At 45.0% G+C, this 12,500-nt stretch overlaps 1 protein-coding gene across 4 annotated transcripts in view; it reads right to left on the bottom strand.

Annotated features, from left to right (window-relative positions):
- Positions 1-9,385, bottom strand: part of pax8 (paired box 8) — a 10,333-nt gene extending 948 nt beyond the window's left edge. The window contains exons 1-11 of one of the 4 annotated variants that reach the window (XM_086153038.1): positions 9,299-9,385; positions 7,991-8,242; positions 4,911-5,076; positions 4,636-4,833; positions 4,475-4,551; positions 4,266-4,391; positions 4,011-4,183; positions 3,195-3,315; positions 2,730-2,978; positions 2,497-2,598; positions 1,466-1,555 (exon numbers count right to left, since the gene is read on the bottom strand). In XM_086153038.1, the coding sequence (XP_086009164.1) occupies positions 1,466-1,555; positions 2,497-2,598; positions 2,730-2,978; positions 3,195-3,315; positions 4,011-4,183; positions 4,266-4,391; positions 4,475-4,551; positions 4,636-4,833; positions 4,911-5,076; positions 7,991-8,012 (1,324 nt within the window). In that variant the 5' untranslated portion in view covers positions 8,013-8,242; positions 9,299-9,385. The remainder of the gene's footprint in view (positions 1-1,465; positions 1,556-2,496; positions 2,599-2,729; positions 2,979-3,194; positions 3,316-4,010; positions 4,184-4,265; positions 4,392-4,474; positions 4,552-4,635; positions 4,834-4,910; positions 5,077-7,990; positions 8,243-9,298) is intronic. The other 3 variants (XM_086153040.1, XM_086153039.1, XM_086153041.1) reach the window with 3 other exon arrangements.
- Positions 9,386-12,500: the final 3,115 nt, after the last annotated feature.

Here is a 12,500-nt window from a genome sequence, read left to right as displayed (position 1 = left end):
ATCACTGAGCAAATGGAGGTGGAGAAAGTGGGGAACGGGTGTGTGTCGCTATATGAGGTGTGAATGACAGGGTGAATTGTTGTATTAGAATGACAGTAGCAGTTGTTGGCCGCGGCCACGCAAACCTGCAACGCAACACTTGTTCGCACTTAATTCCAGGTAAAACCCCCGGAATTCCTTGCATCCCTAAAACCACATTATTCCCAGCAACCCGCAAATCACACAGAAATAAGCATTAACGTAACATTAATATTCATAACTCGCTCCATGTGCTTTGAATAAGAGGGTGAATGACTGTATGTCTATATGAGAATGACAGGATGAATATTTTTGTCCCTATATGGGGAACGAATGGTTGTATGTCTATTTAACAATGACAGTTTTAATGTTTTTTTCTCCATATTTGATGTAAATGACAGGGTGACTGGTTATATGTCTCTATACGACATGAAAATGACAGTGTGAATACGGGAGTCTATACTAGAAGGACAGAGTGAGGAGTTTTAGGTGTGTGTGTGTGTGTGTGTGTGAGGTGTGCGCTTTTATAGCAGATGTGAATGACAGGGTGATTGTTTTTGTCTCTATTTAAAGCATGAATGACAGGGTGAGTGTTAGTGAATCTCCAACTGATGTGTGAATGACAGGGTGAAAGTTTTTTCTCTCTATTTCAGGCGTGAAGGGATGTTTGTCTATATTAGAATGAGAGGGTGAATGATTGTTTTATATTATATGACGTGTGAATGACAGAGCGAGTGGTTGTGTGTCGATATTAGAATGAATGTTTTTTGTCTCTATGAGGCGTGAAAGGTTGTATGTCTCTACATGCAGCCCTGTCATCCTTATCACTAATGAATTATTATTATAATAATAGAAATAATCAAGGTCTCTAATCTTGGTCTCCACTTTACTTCCTCCAGGTGCTGAACAGACAACAGATACGTGAAAATAAAAGCGAGAACGAAACAACCCGCCGCCATCTTGGATCGTGCTGGTATTTTCCGGTAAACACCCTAGTGATAATTTTGCCATTTTCTAAACTTCCTGTTCGATCCCTCCGGAATAAAAGCATCGCACTTTCCGGAACAACTCATGACTCGTGTGAATCGTCCAGATCCGCTGAAACGGCAGGACGGACTCCCGCTAGCCGTTAGCGATGCTTAGCGGCTAACGCCAACCGCAGAACCGTTCCAGGGGCGAACTTCCCCCGAGTGACCTCTCAGCCGGGCGACGGCGGCGCCGTCCTCCGTGACGAGGGTCACATTCATTACCTTGGAATAAAACCGACACGATGAGGCCGCCGGGCGGTAAACAAACAACACAGCGTCCTCTGTGTGTGTGTGTGTGTGTGTGTGTGTGTGTGTGTGTGCGCGCCGCGTCCCGATCGACCCCTGACCTCTCCCTGCAGGAACCGCCTGAACTCACCGCCACCTGAGTCAAAGACGGCGCCCGTCGGCGTGTCGCTCACCCAGAATGCTGGAGTTGGTGAACCTCCAGGCGTCGCTGTAGGAGGTGTAGGGCGGGTGGCTGTAGGACTGGCCCGTGTAATCGGCGCCGGCTGGGAGAGAAAAAGCAAAAACAAAGCGTCAGGTAGGTCCAGGCCGGACCTCCCCGACGTCTCGTAATTCACATAACGGTTAGCGGAGGCTGTAAAGCATTAATCTGCGGTGCAGGTGGACGGTCGGGGGGTGAATCCCCCGGCCCAGCGGTGCATGGACGCCCCCGACGGCGCCGTCCTCCTCTACCCGTACACTTCCTCTGGCACTCCTCTTTCTTCTTCCCTTTTTTTTTTTTTAACATTCCAATATCTAATTGGTAATTATGTTGGCTGGAATGAATCCCCATGCCCCCCCCCCCCCTTCCTCCTACCCCCTCCCCCATCCTAAACCCCCCCCCCCCCCCTTTATCTCAGTAATTGTGTATCAACGCTCCCTCACAGTGAGCCCACCAGAAAAATAATAAATCAGACCCTCTCATTTCGCGCTTCGAAGGGCAGACTTCAAATAAAAAAAGGCACATCGCGCACACACACACACACACACACACACACACACACACACACACACGCGGGCGTACTGACACAAGTTCGTATGAACACACACACTACAAAGACCTCCTTCCCTTGCAGACTTACCCCCCCCCCCCCCCCTCCGCCACCCTTGCACCTCCCTCCGGGGGCCCCCTGGTTCCCATGGCGATGTGTGGTCAGAGGTGTCTGGGCGGGGGGTGCGGGCAGCAGGGCGGAACCCCCCGGCCTGTTTCTCGTACCCCCCGGGCTCACACACACACACACACACACACACACACACACACACACACACTGAGCTGGCAGGGCTACTCATTAACCCAGCCTGTCGCCCGCTTTATCTACAAGCCTCCATCCTTGAGTTGCTCTTTCCTCCTCCTCCTCCTCTTCCTCCTCCTCTTTTCTTTTTTCTTTTCTTCCTCCTTAACTCTCCAGCTGACTTGTTAATGCGCGGAGAACAAGCGCCTCCTTACCTGCCACCATGCCGGTGATAGCCGAGGAGGAATACCCCGTCTGGGCCGGCGAGGGGATGTGAGGCGGGTATCCGGGCAGGGTGGAGCTCACCATGTCACGCCCTGACATAACACACACACACACACACACACACTTGGAAACTCGCTATTTTACCGATACGGGGTTTTCTTATATGAACGTGGGATGAGGGGGGGGTGATAACGCAGGCGCATGAGAGGGATGGATGGTTTACCTGAGATGATGGACTGACCGCCCAGCTGGCCGTACACGGGTGCATGATGGGGGAATGAGTTGAAGGCATTGGGGTAATGGTTGGAGACGCTGCAGCTGCTTCCGCCGCCGCTGACAGAAACGGGTTTCTGCAGCGCCTGCAGCTCCGCGAACGCCAAGTTGGAGGCGGACATGTTTGGGGAGGGGCTGGTGCTGGTGACCTCCGGGGACATTTCCTGTTTTAGACAGAGCGGCAGGGACTGTAGGGGCTCTGAGGCGTTTAAAACCAGCGTCGGATGGAGGGGGAGGAAGGGGGTGGGGGTGGGGGGGGGGGGGCGTGAGAAAACAAAAAGTGAACATGAGCGGGACAGTGATATTTGAATTTTGAAAAAAAAAAAAAAAAAAAAAAATGATTGGCCTGTGCGGCAAGTCGTAGCGCTTCCTTGCGACGGGTAGGTGGGGTCAAAGGGCGCGTTAAGAATCTCACCGGTCACCATGGCGTAGCTCTGGTGCGCCGCCAGATTCCGTCCAATGGCGGAGCCGGACGTGGAGAGGCCGGACTTGGCCTCGTCCAGGCTGCCGTTGATGAGGGAAAGCGGGTACAAAGTCTGGGGAAGGGAAGAACGGAGATTAGCTATTTTCCGGAAGGAGGCCCGAAATAATGATCCACGTGGATGTATCGGATTAGCATCTCGAAGAATCACCGCTATCGCTGTTGATGTTATTATTACAGCTTGTAAAAAGCGTTTATTTCTGCCTGTGAGTCGACGTCTTAGCGTCTAACTCACGTGTCAAACTCGAGGCTCGCGGGCCAAATGTGGCTCGTCACATCATTTTATGCGGCCGGTGAGAACGTCTTAAAAGGCCTGATTTTCGTAAGATAAATAAGTCAAGCATGTGCATGGATCGTAAATTACATTTCCCAATACATGTTGACACTTCAAGGAGAAAAAGCGGTATGTCTTTTGTGTTGTGAGGCAGCGTCGGTTGTCAAAGAGAACAATCTACGTCGGCATTTTGACAACAAACACGGAGCTAAGTATGCTAAAGTTAGCCTTCCAGAAAAACAACAAACTGATATTGATATGAAATATTTTTCTTTATTCACTTGGATAGTTTGATCACTGACTGATGGAGTAATGTGGGATTTAAACATTTTTTTTACATCTATGCAAATGCACATTTTGGATTTGAATGAGTAAGAAGTTACATTTAATTTCCACTACATTTATACTGCTACTGCTACATGTGGCCTTTTGAGGGCGACCATTATTCCGATCTGGATTTTCGGTGAAAACGTCACCTGCTCTGCCTTGCTGCCGGAGGCGGATCCGAAGGAGTCCGGCGGGTAATGCGGTCGGTCGAAGCCGCAGTCGACGTGCTGTGCGGCGGCGAAATGATCCACCCTCATGGTTTTCCTCGGGACGCTGCCGCTGCCCTGCGAGTCCACGCTGTGCCGGCAGCTCTCCTGGTCACCTGAGACACAACGACGGTCGTTCGCGCGTCTACTTTACGTCGATTTTGACGTTTTTTTTTTTATTTTCTTGAACTGCCTTACTGTCATCGTGGCTCCTCTTGCCCTCGGCGGCGGGTTGGGGGATCCCCAGCAGCCCGCTGATGGAGTAGGTGGAACCCAGAGAGTCCGACTGGGGCGACTCTGGAGGGGTGACGGCCGAACTGGGGACTGAAAACGCAGTTCGGGGGTCAGAGGTCGCGGACAAATAGGTGAATCTGCGCCGCCGAAACGGGGTTAAAGGTGACGCTCACTCAAGGTTTGTCCCGGGCTCAGACCTTTTCCGTCCAACGGCAGGTTGAAGGGCTGCTGGACCTTCGTCCGGATTATTCTGAAGCAAAGAGAACATCCTCAGTTTGTCCCGCGTCCGCCTTCGACCGTCCACCTCCCGACCGCCGCCGCCGCCGCCGCTCACCTGTTGATGGAGCTGACGCTGGGCACGGTGTCGCCGTCGCAAACCCCCTCCGCCAGCAGCCGGTCCCTGATCTCCCAGGCGAACATGGTGGGGTTCTGCCTCTTGTACTCGGCGATCTTCTCCACCACCTTCGGCGTGGCCACCTTGGGCTTGGAGCCGCCGATCACGCCGGGCTTGATGCTGCCCGTCTCGTAGTAGCTGCACCAGAGATGTTATTTTTTAACGCCACGGCGTTAAAATCCGGGGGCGGGAGGGAGGAGGAGGACGTTTCTTACCGTCCCAGGATCTTGCTGACGCACCCGTGGCTGACCCGAAGCTGCCGCGAGATGTCGCAGGGCCTGACCCCCTGGTGGGCCATGTCCACGATGCGTTGCCGGATCACCTCCGGAAGCGGGCGGCCATTGACAAACATTCCACCTAGTTGGTTAAGACCCCCATGACCTGGGGGAGGAGGGGGGATGAACACTTATAAATGTCATGGAACAAGCCAGGTCTCGGGCCAACACACACACACATCTGGACACACTCCATCTCGAACCGAACTTCACGCTCTCTGTCCTCCAGGGTGCGCGGCGATCATGCAAACACACACACACACACACACACACGCTGAAACACTACTTGTTTTCTTCCATCAGAGCTGCATTGGATATGTGACATTTTCTCCTGCAAGCTTCTCCTGAGACTTAGCACTGTGTGTGTGTGTGTGTGTGTGTGTGTGTGTGTGTGTGTGTGTGTGTGTGAGGGATGTCGACTTGCAGCTTCTTGTTCAAGAACCCAAAAGACAGGAAAGGAAAAAGGGCCTTCCAGTCCAGGAATCCTGCGAATCATGGATGAGGTTAGCGCTTATTCATCTATTCTCTGCTTATCTGCTTATATATTTGATTATATTTTATTGTATTTCTTATTCTCCTTCCTTCCTACTATTATCTATTATTGTTATGTTTTGCTTGAAACTCTGGCACAACAATTTTCCTTCAGGATAAATAAAGTTGTTCTTATCTTATCTTATCTTATCTTATCTTATCTTATCTTATCTTATCTTATCTTATCTTATCTTATCTTATCGACAAAGATAGATAATCCCAGAATAATCCTGAAAACGCGCCAAGACTGAGATTTTAGTTCACTAACTGTTAACGCCAGATTAATGTTTGACCCGGGGTCAGCTGAGCAATGTCTGTGACATCACACACACACACACACACACACACACACACACAACGAACACACACACACGTTCTGAGGCTGTGAAATTAAAATAAATGTCACGAGTTGTAGATGATATTATTATTACTTTTTTTTTTATTTCGTAGCTTCAAAATTTCAAAAGTGCACCGACATATCATGTGATATGTTTATTTTTTATGGGTTTTCATTAGTTAGAACATTTAGAACATTTACTGCTTTATCTGCTTTTTCTTCTTTTTGTTCATATTTCTATCATCTGTACTTATTTCCCCCTTCACCTTTATGAACATTTAAATTCCTTTTTTTTTTTAAATCAGCAATACTTCTGAGCAGATGTGAGCCTTTTCTGCTCATTTTAATGAGTCACCTTTAATGAACCTTTAAATCACATTTTTTAAATAATCAGCAATAATTCCGAGTAGACGTAAACCTTTTCCGTTCATTTTAATTAGTCACCTTTAATGAATGTTAATTCATTTTTTTAAATATCAACAATAACTCTGAGTAGACGTAAACCTTTTCTGCTTTAAATAGCAACAATAATTCTGAGTAGACGTAAACCTTTTCTGCTCAATTTAATTAGTCATCTTTTATGAACTTTAAATTCCATTTTTTGTTGAATATCAACAATAATTCTGAGTAGATGTAACTCATATTTGTAATTTTTAAGGAACCCTTAAAACACCTTTTAATCCCATTTTAAAAAAATCAGCAATACTTCTCAGCAGATGTAAACCTTTTCTGCTCATTTTAATTAGTCACTTTTAATGAACCTTAAAATCACCTTTAAATCTCCCTTTTTTTTAAAAAAAAGCAATACTTCCAAGTAGATGTAAACATTTTCTGATCATTTTCATTAGTCACTTTTAATGAACCTTAAAATCACCTTTAAACCTCCCTTTTTTTTTAAAAAAAGAAGCAAAAAAAGCAATACTTCCGAGTAGATGTAAACCTTTTCTGATCATTTTAATTGGTCACCTTTAATGAACCTTTAAAACCCTGTTTTTCTGAGTATTTCTTAGCATCGTCTGCCAATTTGTCTCAATCAATGTTAAATATTTTCTGTATTAGCTTTTTAATCGCAAAGGAGGGGAAAAAAAAAGAAATAATTACCGTAATAAATATTATAGCTGAGACGACGGTGATTATTTTTCAAAACTCATTTCATTACGGTAACACAGGATCGGTGGCGTTATTTCCCCCTGCAGCTTTTTTTTTTTTTTTTTTTTACTTTATTTTTTTTTTTTTAAGAAGAAGAAGAAGAAGAATGAAAGGGGGAGGAAAGAAAAGAAAGCAGCTTTCATTTCCACATCAAACGGACGAGGCTGAGGGAGGAGATCCGCCATTAACGCCGCCAGCCGAGTGTGGAGGAAACATCTCCCCGCCAAGCTCCATCAACCTGCAGGATATTAAACCCCCCCCCCCTCCAGAACACTACCGGGGGGGGGGGGGGGGGTCTCATGCACGCGCATGGGCGTTAAACGCACGCCCAAAAACAAAGCTGGCATTCACCCCTTTCAGAACAGATCGATGGATAGATGCTTAACTGATCAGGTTGATTGACAGATGATGTTATCGCGATACTTGACGGGATGTTATCTCCACACACACACATATGTGCATGCACACACACGTGTTTTACATTTTAACAATCCAAAATGTTGCACTCTTAACACGCACATATATGCAGATGCATCAGTTTTGCAGGGAACCATGGCAACGGCTGACGACGCCATCAGGTCAGGTGATGAAGTTTGTTTCAACATTTTAAAAAAAGATAAATATAGCAGGTGGTTTCAGCTAGCATTTGCTCGTCTGCGTATATTTAAGATGTCAAAATATATTAATATGCTTTTTCTTTATAACGGGTGCACATATGTGTGTGAAATATGTGTGCAACATTAGCTCAACCCCCAACACACACACACACACACACACACATCTTCATGCAAAGTGTGTAAATGCATCTTTGATTGGATTTCAAGCATTCTTAAATGTTTTGGCTGAAGGGCGTCGGTTTTTTGGGGACACATTTTGCCGAGGCGTTTTTCTTTTTTAAACGAACCCAATCGGGGGGTGGTGGTGGTGGTGGGGGGGTCAACCCGGAAGGTCACGGGCCCGAGAGGAGGTCCTGGTTTCTCCGTCCAGGTTCTGTGGGGGTTACCTCTGCCCGTGTTGCTGGACATGTCCCCGAGTCTCCGCTCCCACCAGCTGAACGCCACGGCCTCCTCCTCCTCCTCCTCCTCCTCTTCTTCTTCCTCCACGCCGTCCCTCTCAGAGCGTCCCTCCCCGGCCCGGCCCGCCTGGCATGAGTGTGCGGCCCCCGCCGGCCTCGGCCTACAGGAGGGGCGGCGGCGGCGTGACCCCGGCCGACGCTGGGATTTGTAGTTTTCCGGTGGGTTTGATGGCCGCCGGTCTTTTTCCGTGAAATAATAGATGAGAGTTTTTATTATAAGCGACGCTTTTTACGGGGTTTCCAGTAAACTCAGACCAGGGAGATTTTTCCAGTACTGAGAAATAAAATCCGCTCGAGTGTTTTTTCATTTTTTTTTTTTTTTTTTTAAACTATCATGGGGAAATGCAGATGCGCTCGGCTGCGTTTCGCCCCTTTGACGTTTTCTCTTCGAAAATCCCAGAATTATGTTATTTCAGATACCTTTTACATTTTCAAAATTATTTTCAATTTTCTTCTTTTTTTTTTATAATCCTCCTATTATATCAAATTAAATCGTTTTTTTAAATTATTTTTTCAATCCCCTCTTTCTTCAAATCAAATCAGATTTAATTGACTCCAAGGTAAATATTAACAACTGGAAAAATAATACAGTTGCCTTTTTTTTCTTGCAAGGAAACATTTCACTTGCTTACAAACAAAAAAAATCTTTCGTTCTTATTGAATATTAAAGCAAAGCTTCTCTTAATTGATTAATCCATTAAATTCACATTGATATCAACAGATTGGAAACGGATTGCCAGCATTTTATCCACTTTGTATGATCGAATTCTTCCACTTTTCCACAGTTTTTTTTTTCATTCGACCGTATTTCGTTCTCACGGCCTTTTAGCGGAAAAAGACCATTTAATTTTAAATATCTTTTAAACGGGAATTGTAATTTCCGTTCGAAAATAACATGATTTCTATCTATTTTAGCCATTTATCTAAACGGGCAGATAATTATTATGCTATTAAACTTTAATGTGTATCTAATTGATTATATTTGATGCTTTTATACACAAGTAAAGGGAAAATAAATGTATAGATATAGAATTAATACATTATTCTCTAACTTTATCGATGTTTTTTTTTTTTTTTGGAGGGGTGGATCGGTGCTCCGCATGTTCTACTAAGGTTCTTCTGCAAAGATTCTGCAAACACACCTCCAACACACACACACCTCCAACACACACACACACACACGCGCACACAGACACACACACACACACACACCTAGTCGGTCCAGCATCTCCTTACCTTCCGCTGCAAACGCGCTGGATGTCCCGGTTGCTGCGCTGCTATTATCCACAGTGTGTGTCGGCGTCGCGGCGGGTCGAGTGTGTGTCCGGCGTGTGTGTTGACGGACGCGGGGCCGCCGCCCGTGTTTTGTTGCGTGTGCGCGCAGCGCGGGGACGCGCAGAGGAGGGAGCCCCGCAGCCATTGGGCGACGGAGGGAGAGAGGGAGGAGGAAGAGGAGGACACACACCCACACACACACACACACACACACACACACACACACACACACACACGGAGTGACCCCCACGTTTTCGTACTTGTCAAGGGGGGAGACGACGACTCTGTTTCCGTTCACCTCCGGCGCTCCGTTACGCTTTGATTGGACACACACACACACACACACAGGTGGACCTCACCTGGAAAAACACGCAGACCGAGGTGTCAGGTGTTGCGGAAAAGAAAACAATGTTTAGATGTTTAATGTTGACTTAAACCCCCCCCTTAACTTATTTGTTATTTGTTATTATAAAAAAACAACCTTAAACGCCAGAGTGCAACTTGTAAAATCATCCGATCGATTACAAATCAATTTAGACAAAAGGGCTTATCGTTTAAAAAAATAAAATATTCTTCTTATTATCATTATCATTATTATTATCAATGTTTTCATTGCAGTTATTGTTATTTTGAATGAGATTAAGATCCGATTAGACCGTCGGGAGAAATTGAATCGAGCCCCCCCTTCCCCCAAAAAAAAAGAAATAAAAAAAGAAAACATTTAATTGTGATAATGGTGCGTTCGAGTGACGATAATTTGTGTAGTAAAAACGAAACGACGGGTGTTTTTGGAAGGAAAAAAACAAAACAAAAAAAAAAAAAAAAAAAAAAAAAAACGCAGCACGGAGTGTTTTTGGAAGGAAAGAAGAAAAAAAAAAGGGGAAGGAAAGATAAAATAACCCGCAGCTTCGGGGTTCATCCCTTGGAGGAGAAGAAGAAAAAGAGAGGGAGGACAAAAGAAGGAGTGTTTTTGAAATAAACACCTCCGTCAGGGAAGGATCACAACACGGGTGTCCTGCGTGGGGTGAAACCTTCTCCTCCCTCTGGGCAGAGAGAGGGAGGTGACCGAAAGTTTAACAAGGGATTTAAAAACAAGAAAAAGCCCGAGATTCCGATCTTTCGCGATGATACAGGGAATTTTAAGGTTCCTGCCAGGGGGGCCCCGCATCCAGGTTTGTCCTCCTCATCATCTTCATCTCATGGTGATGATGAAGATGTTCCAGATACATCCAGGGATCAGATTTATCACGGTTTTTTTTGTTTTTTTTTTAATCAGAAATCAATTGAAAGGATATTCGAGATTCGCGTTTGACGGGAAGAAACTTTTTTATATCGTGTTAAAAATAAATTAAACTGTAAATGTATATTTGTATTTATGAATAAGGGAGTAATTGAAAACGAATTTTCAGTTATTTTCTTGTCGAATCTGTTTCTCTCTGAAAATAAATCCACCTTTTTGCTTTTTTTTTTTGTTCAGGACCTTTTTTTAAGAAATAAACGAGTAATATAGAGAATAGATAATAATTAAAAATGATAACAAATGATAAAAAAAAAATAAAAAAATACATTAATAAATCAGTAATTCGACAAAATGAATTAATTGAAATCGAGATCATTATTGTTTTAATTCATTTTTGTTGTACATGTTAGGTCCTCCATCTAATTACATCTTTAAATCATTTTAATATATGAATTATTTTTTTAATAAATATGTATTCATGCTTCTAAATTTAACCGTTAAAAACACATATCTTTTTTTTTTTTTTTTATTCGGAGTGTGAGAAGGCGTGGCGTCACAGGCGGAAGTACAGACGTCCGGGACGATTTTCCGCGTCAATGATTGACCCGGTTTAAACTTTGTGTCGGGTAGTTTCATATGACACACACACGCACACACACACACACACACACACACACACACACACACACACACACACACACACACAAACACACACTACACACGTCATTTGCCCTTGCGTGCCGACGCATTTAAAAAAAAAAGTTTCCTTGCATAAAATTCAGGCTTAAGCCCGAATTAAATATGAATTTGGGGATTTTTACAGCGGTCACACGACCAATTGCGAATAGAGGAAGTATAAAAGGTACAAGTTGAGCTGACGGTGAGACGTGAGAGTTAATAAAGGATATTTAAAAAAAAGTAAAATAAAAGACTCTCCTGGGAAAAGCCCACGTTATGACAGCGGTTTTACAGGAGACGGATCATTAGGTCATAATATCCAGGAGAAACACTTCAGTACCGATGAACCCGTTCAGGCCCAATTTCTGTACCGTCATTTTATTCAGTTTTATTTACAAAGGGACGTCCACAGCCGGGACCAACTCAGAAAACCCCTCAAGTTCCACGAGTCATCTGCACTTTAGAAGGTCCAGATGTGGACGCCGTGCAGGTCACGGGATGATATCTTCATCCATCTGGCGCTGGTCAACCCGGTGGGTCGTCCTGGGAGACGGTGCCGACAGCAGGATGGAGATGTTCCAGAGGGTAAAGGTGATCAATCATGACAGTGTATTGATCAGCACTGACCCCCGACCTTCCTCTGACCCTTATTTAATCTTCTGTATGAGATAAAAAAAAGATGGCGTGAATTCAGGCAGATCTTCCTGATCTGATTTTTTTTTTTTTTTTTTTTTTACATTAACATAACTGACAGGTAGTTCAACCAATGAGAAAGAAGATCATGGTGCAGGTCGGTGACTTGAACTTTGGATTCATTCGTTCTGTAACGCTTGTCCTGCAGACGGGCAGAGAAATAGGACCGTTCACACACCGACGGATGCAGAGCTGCTGTAAAATGCTAAATGTTCGTTTAGCGGCGCCGCGAGAAGGCCGCTAATGTCGCTGCTTTGTGTTGCCGCAATGCGGTGGCTGCAAGGATAGCATGCTACTATTAGCTTCAACTGGTTTGGGGATGCTGACATGAGTGTTGTATCTTAGCAACTGAAGATGCCACCGCGGTTACTGAAAGCTAGGCTCTTTGCATTTTACTCAAAGTTGGATGCTAGCTGTGCGTTGTTGTGATGTGACGGTTACTGAAAGCTAGGCTCTTTGCATTTTACTCAAAGTTGGATGCTAGCTGTGCGTTGTTGTGATGTGACGGTTACTGAAAGCTTGGCCCTTTGCATTTTACTCAAAGTTGGATGT

This window comes from Fistularia commersonii, chromosome 9, assembly GCF_037954325.1.
Source record: "Fistularia commersonii isolate RoL2024-O1a breed Wild chromosome 9, RoL_Fcom_v1.0, whole genome shotgun sequence".
Lineage (NCBI taxonomy): Eukaryota > Metazoa > Chordata > Actinopteri > Syngnathiformes > Fistulariidae > Fistularia > Fistularia commersonii.
This window is presented reverse-complemented; position numbering and strand designations above follow the sequence as displayed.